Here is an 18,932-nt window from a genome sequence, read left to right as displayed (position 1 = left end):
AGTGTATCCTGGAATCCAATTTATTCCCAAAAACACAGGCACCCTGCTCAGACTGAGCACTGCTTATTCCCTATATTTGCCAATGTTGGCAAAAGGTAAATCCATATTTATAGTAAAGCCTGTGTCAGCCCATTTCTGGAGTTCCCCTGATGCTCAGTAACAGAAGTCTAATTTGTGTTCAGAGGAGCCCAGTGGACCCCAGAATGTCACCTGAGGGGTTCAGAGGGACCTGGGGCACCCCAAAGTGTGACCCAGAGTAATTGAGAGGGTTCCAGGACACCCCAAAATATGACCATACAAGCACCAGCCTGCACAGGCTTTTTGAGTGTATCATTGAAAGGCTTTTAGGTGTGTGACAGTGTCAGAGTACCTGGTAATAGTTGTAATTTGAGTTTTGGAGCAGAGGTTTATGTTCCTGCTGTTTATTAACTGTTGGATGGCAGAAAAACCGTTCCAGTGCCTGGCAGAGTGAGGCTGCAGTTGGAGCTTGTGATTCCAGTGCAGTGCCAGGCTTGTGGCAGAGCTTGTGCCACCACGTAATGTTCCTGAACCCAGCAGGGAACATTTTGCCCAAATCCCGAGGTGGCAGCCCTGTGGGTGCTGTGTTGTTTGTAAGGGGTCCTAGGAGTGTTGCACAGGAGCTGCACAGTCCTGTGTTTTGATTGTGATTTCCAGCTCTTGGTAATGGAAATTATCTCAAAACAGGCTTTTCAGTTCACCTCAGGGACTCTTTGGGGTTTATTTTTCCCCTAGTCATTAGAGTAAATGGCCCAGCTCTGTTAGCAGTATTGGAAAACCAGGTCCTGTCCCAGGTCTGGCACTGGACCCAGTGAGGATGGATACTTCCCTTGATTTATGCCTGGAACATTGAGATCTTTCCTCTCTCCCAGCCCCTTTCTGAAGCTGTGCTGTGGAAGCTGCAGCCATATTTAGCCCCAGCACGAACCTGGATTGATCCCAGCCCGGTGGGTCGGGGGGCTGTGCATTGTCAGTGCTGCTTAGGCCAGTGTAAGCTGTGGACTCTTCCCGTCAGGCACAGCTCAGCACTTATTTCCAGAGGGGAAAACCACCCACAAGGACCTGCTGTGCTGTGGGAGAGGCCTTGCTCAGAGACACCTTCTGCTCATTTCTCAGCACCCCCCCTTCTTTCCCCATTCTGTTTTTCTGCTGAGGAATCTTCTAGCCCAAGTTTTTATTTTTAAATGTTTAATCACTGCATTATGGCAATGCCTCATGCCTCACTCTTAAAAATGGACTCCTGAAAATCCCTGGAGATAGGAACAGGGAGATGAAGGGCACACTGACACCTGTGCCACATATGGCTCTGAAGGTGCTGTCACCAGTTCTGACTCTTGCTGGAAACCCAGATTTTCTCCTCCCCCCTTACCTTCTGCGTAGCATTTCCCAGCAAATACAGAAATCTGACTGTGGCCTTTCCTGGGTGGCTCACTACAGGAATACTGAGCAAACCCCTGTGGTTTGCTCCTGTGCTGTTGCCTTCCCTACTGAGCAGAGCAGCTTGGAATGGCCAAGGACACCTTGTTCTGGTTTGCAAAAAGGACAGAGAGATGCTCTTGTTTGTGCCTCCTGGCTGTACTGGCTGAGCCTGTCAGCTTTTATCCTGCTCAGAGTCCAGGAGAGAGGATTTTCTGCAGATTCAGCTTTCTTCTGAGCCCATCCTCTGTACCCAGTGGGGTGTGGCTGGAGCTCTGGCTGCTCGCTGAGATGACAGGAGACAGGCAGGCGGGCCTGAAAGTTGGCTGCTGGCCATGGCATTTATCCTGTGTAGGGTGGCAAATCTGACACAGTGAGGGGTTTCTTACTTCAGAGTGTGTTGGGAATCTTCTCTCTGGCTTGTTTTAATTTTGGAGCAAACTGTGCTGCAAGAGAGCAGCAAGCCAGGTTCTTTTCTTATGGCTTCCATCACCCACTTTCCATACTGGTCTTTGCTTTTCTGGGGCATTTGCTCTTTCTCCGTCCTGGTGAAGTGAGAGCAAAGCTTTCCCAAGGGATTTTGCTGTACCAGATTTGTTGTTAGGTTCTGGTGGATAGTAGCTGGTCCTGTTTTGGGGAGCTCTGAGGACAAAGCTCCTGCTCCACGTCACATGGGTGCCTCCATCCAGAGTCTCCCAGCTGGTGGCTGCTTTGTTTCTGACTGTCAGTTGACCCTGGGGACATGCTGGGACATTTGAGCATTCCAGCGCAAACTGGGGCTGGAAATCTTTGGAGTGAGCGGCTGCCTGTGTTCCCCAGCGGGTTGGAAAGCAGTGGCTGGAGCAGTGTCCATTGGCATTCAGGTGCTGGTCAGTGCCAGGTGTCTCCACAGCCAGAGCAGGGTGTCTGTCCATCCTGGTGACACCAGTGTCCATCTGTCCCATTGCTTCTCTTCACCCTTCCCTATTCCCAAATGTTGGAAAATTCTTGTTCAAGTTCAATTTTGCCTTTTCTACCACATGGATAATACCAATGTAAGCTTAGAACTGCTCCTTTTCCTTTCTCCTGGTGTCTTCCCTGTGTACAACCTCTCTATTTTTAACCTGCTGCATTCAGATGTGTTATCCTGAGCCCTCATGACCTCCATGATATTTTGACTTTGGAATATTTAAGCCACAGCATTGTAGGCATCCTGCATGGCCAGGCGTGACTATTGTTGTTGCCAGCTGAATAGTCCTTGTTTTCTTGGCTGCTTCTTGTGTTCTCACCTTTCAGTGGCTCGGAGAGGAGCCCTCTGGGCTCTCTGTACCCACTTGGCTATTTACAGCCAGACCCAGCAGCCATGTTTATTAAGTTCTTGGAATTGGAATCCTCTGGAACAGAAATCACAGTGCTGCAAAGTATCCTGAAGGTTCAGTGCAAAAGCCTTGGCCCATCAGTGCTCTGGGTGGGATAATTGTCATTGTTGCGACTCTCCTAGTTTTGCTGATTCCCCTGGGAACACAGAGCACCTTAGAAATGTGGTTATTTTTATCACTTCATATGAGTCCGCAAAAAAGATTTGGGGTTTTTTCTTTTTTTTTTCCTACATTGGCTGTTCAGGATGAATTTGCTGAGACAAAGATAAATCAAACTTGATATTTCAATGCTCCTTTGGTCTTGCATCCCTGCAAGTGCTGACTGTGACAGAAGGTAGAGTGAGGGACTCAGTGGTCAGTTCAGGGCACTGGACCCATCTCTTCAAACTGGAGAAAAGGAGGCTCATGGGAGACCTTGTTCTCCACAGCTCCCTGACAGGAAGATGCAGCCAGGGGTGAGTCTGAAACTCCCCTTTTTAGGATGTGTATCCCAGAGCCCCTTCCACGACCAGGACCAGGAGCAGCTGTGTGGCAGACTCCTTGGACAACAGTTGCAACAGCATCTTCTCGTTTTGAAGATATTCTCAGTTGTGCCTTGTTTTTTGGTAGTAAATCACTCCAGGTGAATTCTCAACTGGTGAAACTTAAGTAACTCTTAACAATGTATTCCTGGACTAAAGAAATAGGGAAAAATCCTGTCCTTTGAGCTTCCAGGCTTGAAACTCTGCTCAACCCAGGGAAGATGCACCCCTGGCTTACACCGTCAGGCAGTTTGATTATGTGGGTGGTGGAATTGATGTTGGTGAATAATATTTTACTGTGTAACATTCAGATCAAGCAGAGCTGAGGCCAGGAGTCAGAATTCCTTCAAGGCTTGGAGTGCTGCTTGTGCCTGGCACTGGGCATTTCTCTCACCACAGTGGTCTAGAAGCATCACAAGCCAGTTTAAGTCAAATCTCGAAGGGTGCTTTTCTTTTTTCAGGTTTAAACCACCTGTCCTTTGACCCCCCCAGCACTGAGTCCCTGGGGCTGGGCAGCGCTGCTGGCCCGCAGGTGTCAAACAGCCCAGCTGAGGATGGCAGTGACCCAGGAAAGAGGAAGAGGAGCAGCATTCCCCCAGGTGAGCTCCACTGCTGGCAGGACACAAGGGATCCACGTAGAGTGGCCTGGGTCCAGGGGTGTGGCTGTGCAGGGTGGGCAGGGGGACCTATGCTCTGCTGCTGCTGCAGCCCTGCTGTGCCTGGAGCCAGGCTTGGACTGCGGGATCTCCCCAGGGTGTACATAGTGATAGAACAGGGGGGAATGGCTTCCCACTGCCAGAGGGCAGGGTTACATGGGATATTGGGAAGGAATTGTTCCCTGGGAGGGTGGGGAGGCCCTGGCACAGGTTGCCCAGAGTAGCTGTGGCTGCTCCATCCCTGGAAGTGTCCAAGGTTGGATGGGGCTTGGAGCAGCCTGGGACTGTGGAAGGTGTCCCTGCCCATGGCAGGGGATGGAACGGGGTGGTTTTTCATCTCCCTTCCAACCCAGACCCTTCTGTGATTCTCTATACTTGTCCCAATAGATTTATTTTCCTAATTGAACAGAATCTCAAGATTAAAATCATGGCTATAAGTAAAAGCAGTATAAGGCAGCTCAGGTTGAGTGACTGGAGACATTCAAGATAATGTCATGAAAACAAAGCATTAAATGAACAGTATGATATTGTAATGTCAGATCAAGGAGTCTTGCAAGGAAATCTTCCTAGATGCCAGCTTCAGGATTTCTCATGGAGGATTGGGGAAAAAAAGGGAACACAGAATAATGTCTTTGCAGATTATGTTGTGGCTGAAAACTGCAATCCCACCAGTGTGACTGGGGAAATGTGGCACCTGCTTGTGCCATGCGGGTGGGATGTTACAGCATGGACAGAGCAGTCTGTGGGAATGAGTCGGGAGCTTCCCTAGGGAGGTTCCAGGTGCAGGGAGGGAGGATGAAGCTGCACCTGAGGCAGAAGGAAGGTGATGTGCAAAGCCCACAGCTGTAGAAAGAGAGGGTGAAATGCAGCTGGGTAGAGAGAAGGTCCAACTGTTTCCCTGGAGAGTTAAAAATTCTTGGAGGAGAATCAGGGACTTTACACAGTTTAATGATGATTTTGATGAGCTGACAGAGCACTTCCAATGGCAGTGGGAGGATCCTGCTGGAACAGCTCCCTTCAGTTCAGTGCAGTCTGACAGTTTATACCTGCTGGATGTGTCCTTTGTTCCTAAATCTCTTGTGAGGAATCAGCATCCCCTTACCTTTAATCAGTGTTCCTTCAGAATCCCTTAGAGCTGTTAATTGCAGTGGATGAAGCATAACTGAGGTGCTTTAAGGTGTTTTCCAGGTCCCAGCTGCTCCAGAGGCACAGCATTGGTTGTTTTTTCTCTGGTTCTTCCCTGAGAGTGTGTTTAGCTCTGGTTTTGGGTGCTGACAGTGCAGAGCCTTGCTGAGCAGAGCCGAGATCTGCTCTAAGTCCTTAATCACTTCTGTGTTCCTCTCAACAGATGGTGGCAGAAATCTGAGCCTGGACTCCATTCCGATGGGATTGCCAATGTCCGACCCGAGTGCCTGGGCCACCGCCATGAACAACCTGGGCATGGCTCCCATGGGCATGACAGGACAGCCCCTCCTGCCTGGTGAGCTGAGCCTGTGGGAATGCAGCTCACACCTTGGGGAATAGCCTGTTGCACGGGGCTTGCATAAATACCCACCACGTACACACTGAGCTGTGTTTGAAATGCATTCATGCTGCAAGTGATTTATTTAGAGACATGAGTTGAGAGGAGATGAGAATACATGTTTTTTAATGCAAATAATAGTTATTATGGGGTACCCCTAGATATCCTGCAGTGGAGCAGGAGGAGGAGGGTGCCACACAGAGGTCAGGAAACCAGTGATATCCAGGAAGATGTTACTCTAAACTGAACTGGAGTGACTGGTAAGGAAGGATGGGAGGAAGATGAAGAGGAAAGCAACAGGGTAGCAAAATGGATATGACAGAAATTAATAGAGGATTCTGCTCCAGAAATTACCACCTTGCAGTGTGGAATACATGTGCATGGCTGAGTCATCTTGTACTGAATGAAAGAGATCCTGCAGAACAGAGCTGAGTTGTGCCTGATTTCCCAGCAGTGCAGGATGCTGGACATCAAAGTCCTGAATGGAACTGACCCAGTCAGTGCAGCTTTGCTGCACTAAGATGGATGCTCTCCCTGCATAAAACCTGCCTGCTCACAATGTCTGTGTTGGCAGACAACACAACCTTCTCTTCTCCAGTTTGAGCAGCCCCAACTCTCTTAGCAGTAATAGAAGAAGTTCTCTCCTGTCTCCAAGGCCTTGTTTCACATTTGGCTTTGCTGTGGAGATGGTGTTTCTGTCATTCTCCTGCTGACTTTCTTCAGTGAAGGAAAAATTAACACAAGCCTATCTCATGGATAAAGATACAATTCCCATGTACTCCTACATCCATGTTTTACATTTGGAACAGGAAGGTTTCTTGTCCCTACCTCCAAAAATGCTGGTGGGTGGCAGAGGATTGGCCTCAGAGCTGTGTTTTTGCTGTGACTGTGTTTCAAAGTACAAAGGAAATGGCAGGTTCTTAGCTGCTGGAGTTGCTGCATTTGTCTGCTTGGTGAGATGATGCCCCAAATCCCAGAACCATTTAGGCTGGAAAAGACCTCCAGGATGATCAAGTCCAATTTGTGACTGTTCCCCACCAGCCCAGAGTACTGAGCGCCACATCCAGTCATTCCTTGGACACCTCCAGGAATGGGGACTCCACTCTCTCCAATGCCTGTACAAATTTTTCCATATACAAATTCTTCCTGATGCCCTTAAGCCTGTCCCACAACTGTCTGTGCTGCTGAACTACTTAATACAACCAAACTGGGTCAGGTTTTGCATTGTTCCCATATGTCACAGGTGTCTTTGTGGACAAACTCCTTTGGGAAGGGTTGGACTCTAGATGGGAGCCAGTGTCTACAGAGGAGAGAAGGAAGTAATTTAACAGATAAAAGTTACTTGACTGTGGCAATGGCAATGAAATAGCTTTAAAACATTATTTTAAGGACACAGATCTAAAGTTTGATGTTGGCTTGTTCCTGATTTTCACATGTGGGACCACTCCCTGTTTGCTGTCAGAGCTCACAGTCACTGTATGATTCTACCCCCCTACTTGACTCTCCCTTATTGTCTCCTCCATTTAGATTTTGATCCTGCTCTTGGAATGATGACTGGAATCCCTCCGATCAACCCCATGATGCCAGGTCTGGGGATTGTCCCACCTCCCATCCCTCCGGACATGCCAGCCGTGAAGGAGATCATCCACTGCAAGAGCTGCACTCTCTTCCCACCTAATCCACGTAACTATCTGCTTCTGCTTTGTCTCTACAGTGTATCCCTGTATTTATGTTTATATAAACCCCAGGTGTGTGTGAGGAAAGGGCCATTCCTGGCACTCACTGCTGGCAAGGGGGTGCACAAAGCAACAGGAAAAGCCTGTTCTTGTCACTGAGTGTTTGCCATTTCCAGAAATAGCCTGTTCAGCTGCTAGATTGATAAGGACTGGGGATGAAGCCATTCCAGTTGCTGAGTGTTTGAAGTCTTCATGGTTTGGTTCTTGTATGAGGTGTAGCTCAAGCACACAAGTCTGGAGCATGTGCAGTTGCAGCACAGAGAATGCCCTGAGTATGTTTTTTATGTATTATTCACATTAGGGCAGTTTTTTAAGCTGTGATTTTGTAACACCTTCCATGATAAAGTTGGCAGCTCCTGGTGCTGCTTGTGTTCTTTGACAACAGCTCAGTGAACCTCCTGCACTCAGGAGAGTATTTGGAGGACTCCAGGCTCCCAAGATGTTCTTATTGGAAATATGCTAGTGAATGTGTTTATTTTTATCCAGCACCTCAGCAGTGCTGTGGATCCACTCCATAAATCTGAGTGTGGCATAGCCAGGTGTGTGTTTAGAGGAAGCCAGGAAGGTGTGGTCCTCTCTAAGGAGAGAGGAGCAGGTGGACAGAATCTGTTTTGGTATCCCAAAACCTGACCTGCTCTGCTTTCTCTCTTCAGATCTTCCCCCTCCAGCCACGAGAGAGAGGCCTCCAGGGTGCAAGACGGTGTTTGTTGGAGGCCTGCCAGAAAATGGGACGGAGCAGATCATCATGGAGGTGTTTGAGCAGTGTGGGGAGGTCATAGCTATCCGCAAGAGCAAGAAGAACTTCTGCCACATCCGCTTTGCTGAGGAGTTCATGGTGGACAAGGCACTTTACTTGTCTGGTGGGTGTGTTTGGCTCAGAGGGAAGCTTAAAATTCTGGGACAGAACTGTGGTGGAGCCTTCGTAGACAGAACTACAGAAATTGGGGCAGATTTCTCTGATGCTGTGTCACTTTGCCTTCTGCTGCTGTTGCATTTCTGCTTAAATATATTAAAACAGCTCCTGAGAGGAAAGGCAGCAATGCTTTGTCACTTGAAAATGTATACAAAACATTGGGCTGAGATATAGAGTCTATTTCCATCTTACATGGATAAGTGTCCAGGTAATTCTGTAGATAGTACCTAAACCTAAAACCAGTTGCTTCTAATTTGCTGGCTGATGGGCTGGACTTACTCAGCTGGTTGGCTTGCCTTAGTGGGGTTTTATTTGTCTGGTTGGCTTGCCTTAGTGGGGTTTTATTTGTCTGGTTGGCTTGCCTTAGTGGGGTTTTATTTGTCTGGTTGGCTTGCCTTAGGGGGATTTTTTTCCCTGTTAGCCATCGGGGCTGAACCCTCTGGGCACCTTTTACCACGGGAGCCCCACGGTGAGTCCCCTGTCCTGCTGACCACCCTTCCCTCGTGGCAGGGTACCGCATCCGGCTGGGCTCCAGCACGGACAAGAAGGACACGGGGCGGCTGCACGTGGACTTTGCGCAGGCGCGGGACGACCTGTACGAGTGGGAGTGCAAGCAGCGCATGCTGGCGCGCGAGGAGCGGCACCGGCGCCGCCTGGCTGAGGAGCGCTTCCGCCCGCCCTCGCCGCCCCCCGTCGTGCACTACTCTGACCACGAGTGCAGCGTGGTGGCCGAGAAGCTCAAAGGTGAGAGGGGCTGGGCAGCCCGGGCGCTGTCTTCTCCAGGGGTCAGCACGCAGCAGCTCTGCCGCCGTCTTCCTTCTTTTTGTCAGAAGCCCCCTGCGCGTGATTCGTATTTGTAGGACCTCAGGATGGAGAGGACCTGAAGGCTCACCTGGCCCCACCTTTCTTGGCAAAGGCACAGTCTAGACCAGATGGCCCAACACTCTGCCCAGCCCAGTCTCAAAAGCCTCTGGTGCTGGGGAGTCCAGCACTTCCATAGTGCTGCCATTGTGGAAAGTTGTCCCCAGGAGTACACTTTCTCATCCTTTTCATGTGACTCCCTGGTAAAAGAGGAGTTTTCATCTTCATAGCCCTTCCCTGGACACACTGACAAAGTCTCCCTTAAACCTTATTTTCCCAAGGCTGAACAAACCTGTTGAGTGCAGCAAACTTGTGCAAATCAAAACTGTTCAGTAAAAGCTTCTTCCAGATAATTTTGTTTAAGGTTATAAGGACTAATGTAGGACCTTCTTGGAGGCCTGAGGTTCATGTGTGACTTGATGATTTTGGAGCTGGAGATCATTTCCTTTCACAAAAGGGTCCATCTCAGTAGATGTGAAATTTTCTAGTAAGTTTCTAGTGCTTGTTCCTCCTCCTGCTACACCTCAGCAGGTGATTTGCTCCATCAGCTTGGTCCTGGATTTGCCTTCCTTTGTATAGCCACGTGTTCAGATCCTTCCCTGCTTCCAGGAGTTGTGATGAGTCACCTCAAGGATGCTGACCTGTGAAGGAGCCGTTTTACTTCTGGGAAAGGACCTGAAAGCTGCCCAGGCCACCCCAGATTTGTGGTGTAAAGTTGTCCTTTCTTGCTGCAGATGACACCAAGTTCTCAGAAGCCATCCAGACCTTGCTAACCTGGATAGAACGTGGGGAAGTGAACAGGAGAACTGCCAACAACTTCTACTCCATGATCCAGTCGGCCAACAGCCACATCCGCAGGCTCGTCAATGAGAAGGCAGCTCATGAGAAGGAGATGGAAGAAGCTAAAGAGAAGTTCAAACTGGCTCTATCAGGGATCCTGGTGCAGTGTGAGTAGTGTTTCCACGCTGGATGTTGGTTGTCTGGTGTAGGGAAGACTCTTAATTTCCAGAGTCTGGAGAGGCCCCACTAAAGGGGCTCTGGGGAAAGAAGTGGCAGTCTCTTCTGCGCAGCTCTGGATGATTTGGAATCATGTGGCACTAACCTGGCAAAAATCCCTTGTGGTACTTTTCACTGGAGTAAGAGTCCACATCTGGGGGGAGGAGAGAATGAATTCTGAATTTGTTTTCTCTTAATTATCGTCTGTTATTAGTTCTGTCATCTTTTCAACCCCTCCTGTGCACAGGCAAGGTAAGTTCCTGGGAATCTGGTGCCTCAGCGAAGTGTGCAGGATTTGTTCACCAAAGGTAGGAGCAGCAGAGTGCTTCCAACACCCTGTTGCAGACCCTGGGTCTTTCAAATCCCAGTACTTTATAAAACTGGGAAATCAAGGAAGAGGCATGGACTTTATTAATTCCAGGATGTGATTTGTAACAGTTCCTCAGACAATTCATTGTCTCTTACACATCCTTGATTTAGTAAATCTGAATATTTTTACTTCTTTACCAGTACCTTCTCCATAATTGTACTAATTCTCCTTGAGCCCTTTGCCTAGTTTTTGAACATTCTTAGCTTTGGGGTTTGTATCTAATAATTTGAGCTGTTACGTGATTTTTAAAATTATTATTTTTCTTTAAATTCTGTTAATGGTAAAATCTGTGGGCACATGATCCAGAGGGACATACAGTGAGCACTGCAGAGTAAGTAGTAATAGAGACTAGTATGTAACTCCACTTTCTAAAACCAAGACTGATATCTCAGCCACTCTTTGGTTACTCTGAGGAGCAGGGAGATGTGTTTATTTTGTGAGAATTATGGGTACTGCATTACAAGCTTAGAAAAAGTCAAGTGGATGTGCTTTGTGAATAAGCTGTGGGTGAGTTCTCAGCCAAGGAAAAGCACTTTGTGGATTCCAAATCCTCTGAATTTTTTAGAGAGGCAGAAGGAATAAATCCAGGACCAAGAAAATCTGATGGCTGGTGCTTTTGCTTTGATCCTGGTCCTGTTCTGTAGGTTACACGGGCTGTGGCACTGTCCAAAGGCCAGCTCATGGTTGTAGCTCATCACCCCATTTCAGAGGTGAGTCCTGCCCCTCTGAACTTACACTCCCAGCCAGCCTTCCACAGCGTATTTGGATATTTTTCATCACCTCTGCTGCCTTTTTTTCCAAGTCCTGCCTTTTTGCCAGCTGAGAGCAGAGCCCCAGTTGGTCATTGCTCTGTGAGCATTTGGCACTGGCCTGGTGAAGCCCACAAGGCTCTTTCAAGACACTGAGCCCCTTCCCTGAGCGTAGCATCAGCACAGTGCAGTGTTATGAGAAAAGGGGAGCCAAACCACCTGCCTGATTCCACTTTTTTACTCCTTTACTCCTCTTGTTCGCCCTCTCTGGATGCTATTCGGGCCCGATTTGCTGCTGATTTGCCACTCCAGTCGAGCAGATAGTGGCCGTGTACCATTCTGCCTCCAAACAAAAGGCTTGGGACCATTTCACGAAAGCTCAGCGTAAGAACATCAGCGTGTGGTGCAAACAAGCAGAGGTTGGTAATCTTTTCTTGTGTTAGATCCTCCAGCACGATCTCTTGCTTGTCAGGATGTTGATATTCAGTTTGCACGATGCTCGTGTGGATAACAACACCTTCCTTCACAGTGTGAGGTGGGAATCACTCAGGATGCTCTTGTGGTACAGGTAATGAATTTTCTCTTGGTATTTGTGTCACCAGTAGCAATACATTGAGACCTGTCTGCTGATGGAAGTTGTGCACAATAATAGCCATAATAGTGATAACAAGTGTTGATTTTTCTGCTGGTTTTAATATTAAAGCCAGCAGAAAATTAATATTATATATTAATTATATATTAATAATATAAATATTATTAGAGAGATGTAAAAAAACCCAACAAACTCTAAGTGTCATCAGAATCTTTTATCACATTTTTATGTGATATTTCCACCTTGAGGTGGAAATAATTGCAGGTAGACAGCCTGGAAAACTTGACGGAGGATGTTCTCATGTTTGTGTATTTATCCCATGAAGTGACATGATAAAATATGTGGTTTAATGATGGTGATCAGGAAGGAGCTCATGGAAGAAGGCTTGTCACTCCCACTGCTTTTCCTGCAGGAGGAAGAATTAATAAAATCAGATAAGGGAGTCAGGTAGAATGTCAGAAATAAGAAAGCTTAGGTAGAGAAAGGGTGTCCATAGGAAGGTGATAGGTGGGGAGATGTTTGTCCTGGGGCTATAATGAGATCCGTGCTGCCAGCTGCCAGCTTGGGGTTGCAGAGCCTTGTTGAATCTCATTAGGTGTGATCCCACTCTTCCATCCTGTCCTGGTGCCTTTGGCTGTTGTTCCTTACCCCTCGTGTAAATCTTCCTGTGGTTCTGGATTTGTCTGGGATACTGACTTCTGTACTGCAAACTTGGAAAGCAAGTGTATCCCAACAAACCAGGAGTTGTCTTTCACATTTAAGATTATTTAACATCCAGAATGAATCTTGGCAAACCTGAGAGGCTGCTGATCTGTGGTCACCACAGGCCTGGGATCCCTGTGGGCTGGAGGTATCCTGGCCTGTGACCGTCATGGATTGGGGTGTCCAGGCCTGAGATCCCTGTGCATTGAGGTGTCCAGGCCATTGCAACCTGGGAAGACTCTGGTTCATGCCCAGCCAGGGCCCTGCTGGTAGCAAGCAGGTGGTTGATCCTCCACCATGCTGAAACACTTTAAATGCCCACATTGTCCTGGGAAGTTTTTGGCTGTGATCTCCCCATGAGACTGTACCTGTGGGACTTGCCAGATCCCACTGAGTCAAACCTTTGTAGCAGCTAAAAGAGGAGCCAAGATTTCTCTTGCACCTGCGAAGCCAAGTGCAATCTGATTCAGACTCGCTCTGAGCCCAGTGCTCCCATTCTTCCCTGTCTTCTAATCACTGGCTGTGGCTGGGGTGGGAGCTCTCTCTCCAGTTGGAGCTGTCTTTTGTTCCAAGGTAAGTTCTCCCAGTGGGAAGAGGCTGTGAGACCACTGGTGAGGCCTCTTTCAGGAGCATTTCAGCTGCCAGGCTCAGTCTGCTGCTCTCCCCCAGCTTAGGGACTATTCTTAAAGGAAGGTGGAAGCTGCAAGATGCAGGTTCTTGGTACAGATTTTGGCAGATACTTGTATATTTATAAAAATGCTGTTAGTATATGGTGTGTTTTCAGGTGTAATTTAAAATGTCTCTTACCTCATTGTAGATATCAGGTGCTGGTTAAAGGGTCTCTCAGCCATTTGGGGTCACCTTGAGGAGGTCCCTGTACATGCAGGAGTGCAGCTGTATCTTGGTTTGCTCTGTCCCAGCTCAGGTTGGGACTTCCAGCTCCAGAGAATCAGAGCTGACTCCAGTTCCTCATGGTTTGCTCAGCAAGGCTGAGCTGCCTCATCACAAGAGCAGAAGGGAGATGGAAGAGTCAGTAATCCCATAGCACTGACAGGGTGAATTGTGCTGGATATTCCCCTTGATCTAATCATCTGTGCCAGTTTTTAAATCGTGTCCTGGAGTTGTGATTTGCAGACCTAGATTTCAGGAACTTTTCATCCAGCCAACCTGTTCCTCGAAATCTGTATTGAAGCCCCCTCTGCTTTCTGAACCCCAGGAGATCCGTAACATCCACAATGATGAGCTGATGGGCATTCGGAGAGAGGAGGAGATGGAAATGTCTGATGAAGAAATAGAAGATCCATCAGAGATGAAAGAAACGGAAGAGTCAGGTAAAATCTCTTTTTACAGCTCATAACGTGCTTCTCTTCAGCAGTTTCTTTCTGGTAGTGGGAAGCCATTCTCCTTGTCCTGTCACTCCATCCTTTGTCCAGAGTATCTCTCCAGCTCTCTTGAGCCCCTTTAGGCACTGGCAGGGGCTCTGAGGTCTCCCTAGATCCTTCTCTTCTCCAGGCTGGACACCCCCAGCTCTCCCAGCCTGGCTGCAGAGCAGAGGGCTCCATCCCTGTGACATCCCAAACAGCAGGAGCCATTCCTTTGGGTGCTCAGGATGTGTAACCAGGAGCTGCTGAGCCCCTGTCAGGGTGGGGAGAGCACCCAGGGGTTCCTTGCTCTCCGTTGTCTGACTGCTGTGCTGTCCCCAGCGCTGGTGTCACAGGTGGAGGCGCTGAAGGAGGAGAACGACAGCCTGCGCTGGCAGCTGGACGCCTATCGCAACGAGGTGGAGCTGCTCAAGCAGGAGCAGGGCAAGGCCTCCAGGGACGAGGACACCACCAAGGAGCAGCAGATGAAGCTCCTCCAGCAGGCTCTGCAGGGCATGCAGAAGGTGGGCCCGGAATTTTCCATAGCTGGGGCCGTGCTGCAGGGGAAGGAGGCTGGGATGGGTGGCAGAAACACGTGGAAAAAACACTCTGGATTTCAGAGTTTCACTCGGGATCCAAGCTGGCAGGGGGGAGCAACTTTGTTGTGTCCAGCACTGCTAAAAACTACCCCTAAGCAAATATTGATACCAGGGATTGTGTATGAGCTGTTAAGTCCCATGGAAGCAATCCATAGGTAATGCATTCTTTGTATGCTCTTTACTGTGACTTCCAAAGTACCAAGTCTGTCCATAACCAGCTGAGTAAGGAAGGGGGAAATCCCATCCATTGGGAATGGAATTACTACCCCATGTTTACACAACTGGGCTTTGTTCTATGCTAATAGGCAAAGGTGTTTCTAAGCTACGCTGTGGATCCTTCTTGTTTTATACTTCATCTTGTGATGGTTCTGGATGTGATCTGTCTGGTCTTTGTGGAAAAACCCTTCTAAATTTTATGGTCTTTGAACAATAGTTGGTGAAAGGCAGGTTAAGAAGGTGGAAGGCAGGTTAAGAGCTTATCTTTTCTCTTCCAGCATCTTTTGAAAGTCCAAGAGGAGTACAAAAAGAGAGAAGCTGAATTGGAAAAAGTGAAAGAAGACAAACTGAAAATAGAAACGTTACTAGAAAACCTGAAGGAGCAGGTATGTGCCATGCAGATCTTCCTTGTGCAGTCCTTGGGTTTTGTGGTGAAGGACATCTGTCCTTCTGCACTCCTGGTGAGAATGCCAGCCCTGGTTTGGAGCAATTGTCCTTGGAAAGTGTAGACAAATTATTTGTCATATTGCAGGATGTCTGTCAGGAATGGACCTGCAGTTGCTTCATGTACCTGTGAGACAATCTCAGCTACTGTATAAATAAAATAGAACTGTCACTGAACAGTGTACAGTGGTATCACAGCTGGAACAGGGTTTTCTGCAGCCTGAGCTTTTAAGAGATTAGAAAAAAGGTTTCAGTTATCAGACACTGATATTTATAATTATGATTTAGGAGCACGTTTTGATCTGCCCTCCACAAAACCCTTTGGAACTGGAAGTTTTTGTGAGTGTTTTAATATTTTTATTCTTGCTGGGTTTATTCCAAACTGAAATCCATAATGCTCCTTTTCAGGTTTGATCCACTGTGATTTGATTGTGGGCCAGGGCATGACTCTACACTTGCCTGGTCCTTTCCTCTATACCACAGACACAATTACACAAGAAGCATGAGGCAGCACTTCCCCCTTGGTCCACAGAGCCAGATACTGGGTTTATCTCATTTTGCATCTTTAGTCCCACTTTTTTGTGCCAGGGGCTAGGGAAGGTAATAAATGACTTTCTACTAACTAAAAATGGTTTTGTGTGTTCCAGTAATCATCAGAGCAGGAGCTTCAAAACAAAAATAACAGATTATCATCAGTAATCTTTCCTTTCTTTGCCCATATATAGCAGAGCATGGCAGATGAAGAGGACAAGGAGGGAGATGCAGCTGACTGCCAAGGGAATGTAAGTCCAAGAGCTGCTGCTCTGGGATAGTGGAAAGTATCCCTGCCTGTGGCAAGGGGTAGAACGGGGTGGGCTTTAAGGTCCCTTCCAGCCCAGCTGATCCCATGATTTTGTGATCTCCAGAAGGCAGGCTGTGGGTTTGCATTGGAGCTCCTAGGCTGCAGTGCCTGGCTCAGCTTTCACAGGGCAGAGTTCCTCTTTCTCCTCTGGAAGCAAATGTGGAAGCTCAGGCCGTTCGGGCACAGCCTCAGCCCTATGAGCTGAGAACTGCACTGGTGTAAGAATTTGAGCAAACCCAGGGGACCATTCAGTTCTATCTTCGTCACTGGCTTCCCTCCAGCCCTCACTGCGTATTGGAAGCTGTTCCCAATTATAGCTGTCCACAGCTCTCAGGCCACTGGAATTCCACCTAAAACTAGGGAATCAAAGCAAGTTCTGCTTTTAGTGCAGCCACCGTCTTTGCATTGTTGTGTTTATGTCAGGGATAATAAATTATGCCAAATTCTGTTTTAATTCAGTACCACAAACTCAAGTCAGGGACAGTCTGTCTGATCCTAAGCAGCCCTGTGCAGCCCCATGGCACTTGATTAATCCCATTTATGTCAGTTTGGGCATTTGAAAAAATAAACCTCTGCAGCTTCATCAGTCATGGCAAGGCCATGGTCTGGTTTGTATTTTGTTGTTTAAAGCAAGGCCCTTCTGGAACAGATGTCATGTCAGGGAGCAGGGCTGGTGCAGGGTGCATGGTAGCATCTGCTGAACTTTGTGACCTTTTTGTCTCACTTGGTGGATCACACCCAGCACCACAGACATAGCTGTGCTTTCCTGGGAGCATTTTGGAACATAAACAGCAGATACGGCAGTGATGGATGCAGTGACTCAGAAAACCAAGAAAACAGCCCTGCATGCTTTGTGGAGCCTGCCCAAGGCAGTGCCTGGTGTGCCAGGTTGTCTGGAATGTGCCCTGTGGATTTGTTTTGCAGGAGAGCAGCATGTCAAGAGTTTGTGCCTGCAGCCAGGAGAAGGAATGTCCAGTGGAGAAGACCTTGAGCAACAGCCCTGTGAAATCTGAACGAGAAGTTCTCTTAGTTGGTGAGTTCTGCTGGCTTGGTGGTGATGCTGGAGACCTGAACTGGGGGGACCTGCTTGAAGGTGATCTTGCACTCCTCTTGCTCACCTCAAGGTCCTTTGGTTATCCCAAGGGAGGTGGGAGTCCTGGAACTGAGGGAAACATCGAGCTTTGCTGGGGTCAGGATATGACCTTGTGACACCTGGCTGACTGCAGGGGCACAGGGCTGGTGTTCCCAGCTGGCTTTTGTGTTGTGGCAATGACGTTTGTGGTGTTCCTTTCCCCAGGGATAATTTCAACATTTCTCCACGTGCATCCTTTTGGAGCCAGCATTGAGTACATCTGCTCCTACCTGCAGCGCCTGGACAGCAAGGTGGGTGTGGGCCAGGTAGGCACAGGGACAGGCTGAGCTGGACAGTGAGGCCTGGGCTCTACTCCCTGCAGAAATCTGCTGGAAGAGGATGAGGGATGGGGTGAATTATTGGATGACAGGATGGTTTGAGTTGGGAGGGACCTCAAAGCCTATCCAGTTCACACCCTGCCCTGGTCAGGGACACCTGCCACTATCCCAGGTTGCCCAAAGCAGCCCAGCTTTGGGGTCCACCCCTAACCACATCCCCAAGTACTCCCATGTCCTGTGGCACACCTGTGTCCCTCTGGCTTTGTGCTCCTTTTCAGAGTAAATAGGAGCAACTTTGCAAAGGCTCCTGGATGTAGGAAGGAATTACATCTCATTCTCCTCTATCCTGGTCTCCAGCTGTCTTTCTTAAAAAGCAGGACAGGAAGCCCCACAGGCATGGGAATCCTGTCTTGGGATTGGAACTTATTCAGCCGCTTGTGTTTATAACTGAGTGTTTAATTTACCCTTTCCTAAGAAAATGTGGCTCCCTGGCCTGGTTCACTCCAGCCTTATAAAGACAAAGTTAATGATTTTATCTCTTCGTTCTAGCTTGGAATTTGTCTGTGGGGCCACCAGCTGCCTTTATTTTGGTTTGGAGCTCCCATAAAACTGCCTTCATAGCACTCCGCTGCCTTCTGGAACTTCCTGTGCAGAGTGCACAGTGCAGAGAAGGGCTCCTGGAAGCTTCTGCTTGGGAGAATCCCTGTGCAGAGCCCACCTTTTAACCTGTGCTATGGAATCAGTTTCCTCATGGTCACTCACACTTAGGGCTATTCCTTTGTATTCCTTCTGAGCTCTTCTGGCTCCTCGACTCTTGCAGAAGCTCAGATTAGTTTGGGATGTCATTTTTAACCCTGAGCAGATCTTTGGGTCTGAGGTGAGGCAGGGGAGTACTTGGAAGTACAACCTGGTTTCTTGAAGCTGCCAACAGGAAATGAAGGGGAATATCTTTCCCCTGTTCCCTGTCCATCATTCTCACCAAGAAGGTCAGCAGAGAGCACAAAAATTAAAATCTAGGGTGGTTTGGAGCTATGGAAGAGCCCCTCAGAAGCTGCCTGTAGCCCTGAGTGTGGCTTGGCAGGACCTTGGGCTCACCTCAGGTTCCTCCTCCAGTGGTGCAACCCCAATGTTAGCTCTTGGCTGTGTTGGACACCGCTCCCGGTGTGCCAGCATTATCACCAGGAGTTCAGGGAAAGCCTGGATGAACCTCAGCTGTGTAACTGAATTGTCACCTGCCATCTTCACTCCCAGTCCCATTTTCTTTGTGTTCCCACAGATCTGCACGGCGGAGGTGGAAGTTCTCATGACACGCCTGCAGAACACGTTCCGGCAGGAGCTGAGTGGGGTTGGGGCCAGCCTGGAGAAGAGGTGGAAGTTTTGTGGCTTTGATGGGTTGAAAATGACTTGAGCTTTGACTTAATGCTGGAAACAGCAGGATATGGATGCTGAGAAAACCCAGGATGCTCCTCCCTCTGTTCCTGACGATTCCCTCACATGACAGCCTCGGGGTACAAAGTGTAAAAGTGAAACCAAGTCCAGAGCAGCACTGGAAGAGCCTCGAAGTTCTGCAGCTCCTTTGATCAGTTATTTGTTAATGGGCAAGCGCTGTTCAATGTGTTTGGGGAAAAAAGCTCCTGCCTGACCCTTTGAA

The 18,932-nt window shown here is 48.4% G+C and overlaps 1 protein-coding gene across 4 annotated transcripts in view; it reads left to right on the top strand.

Annotated features, from left to right (window-relative positions):
• ENOX2 (ecto-NOX disulfide-thiol exchanger 2) overlaps window positions 1-18,932 on the top strand; it is a 23,465-nt gene extending 4,533 nt beyond the window's left edge. For 3 of the 4 annotated variants that reach the window (XM_063416899.1, XM_063416898.1, XM_063416896.1), the window contains exons 2-16: window positions 3,775-3,912; window positions 5,318-5,449; window positions 7,019-7,174; window positions 7,881-8,087; window positions 8,651-8,884; window positions 9,736-9,948; window positions 11,429-11,535; window positions 13,627-13,741; window positions 14,114-14,295; window positions 14,865-14,972; window positions 15,319-15,369; window positions 15,756-15,812; window positions 16,796-16,904; window positions 17,169-17,254; window positions 18,558-18,932. In XM_063416899.1, the coding sequence (XP_063272969.1) occupies window positions 5,353-5,449; window positions 7,019-7,174; window positions 7,881-8,087; window positions 8,651-8,884; window positions 9,736-9,948; window positions 11,429-11,535; window positions 13,627-13,741; window positions 14,114-14,295; window positions 14,865-14,972; window positions 15,319-15,369; window positions 15,756-15,812; window positions 16,796-16,904; window positions 17,169-17,254; window positions 18,558-18,689 (1,854 nt within the window). In that variant the 5' untranslated portion in view covers window positions 3,775-3,912; window positions 5,318-5,352 and the 3' untranslated portion in view covers window positions 18,690-18,932. The remainder of the gene's footprint in view (window positions 1-3,774; window positions 3,913-5,317; window positions 5,450-7,018; window positions 7,175-7,880; window positions 8,088-8,650; window positions 8,885-9,735; window positions 9,949-11,428; window positions 11,536-13,626; window positions 13,742-14,113; window positions 14,296-14,864; window positions 14,973-15,318; window positions 15,370-15,755; window positions 15,813-16,795; window positions 16,905-17,168; window positions 17,255-18,557) is intronic. The other variant, XM_063416897.1, reaches the window with a different exon arrangement.

This window comes from Prinia subflava, chromosome 20, assembly GCF_021018805.1.
Source record: "Prinia subflava isolate CZ2003 ecotype Zambia chromosome 20, Cam_Psub_1.2, whole genome shotgun sequence".
NCBI classification, from domain to species: Eukaryota; Metazoa; Chordata; class Aves; order Passeriformes; family Cisticolidae; genus Prinia; species Prinia subflava.
This window is presented reverse-complemented; position numbering and strand designations above follow the sequence as displayed.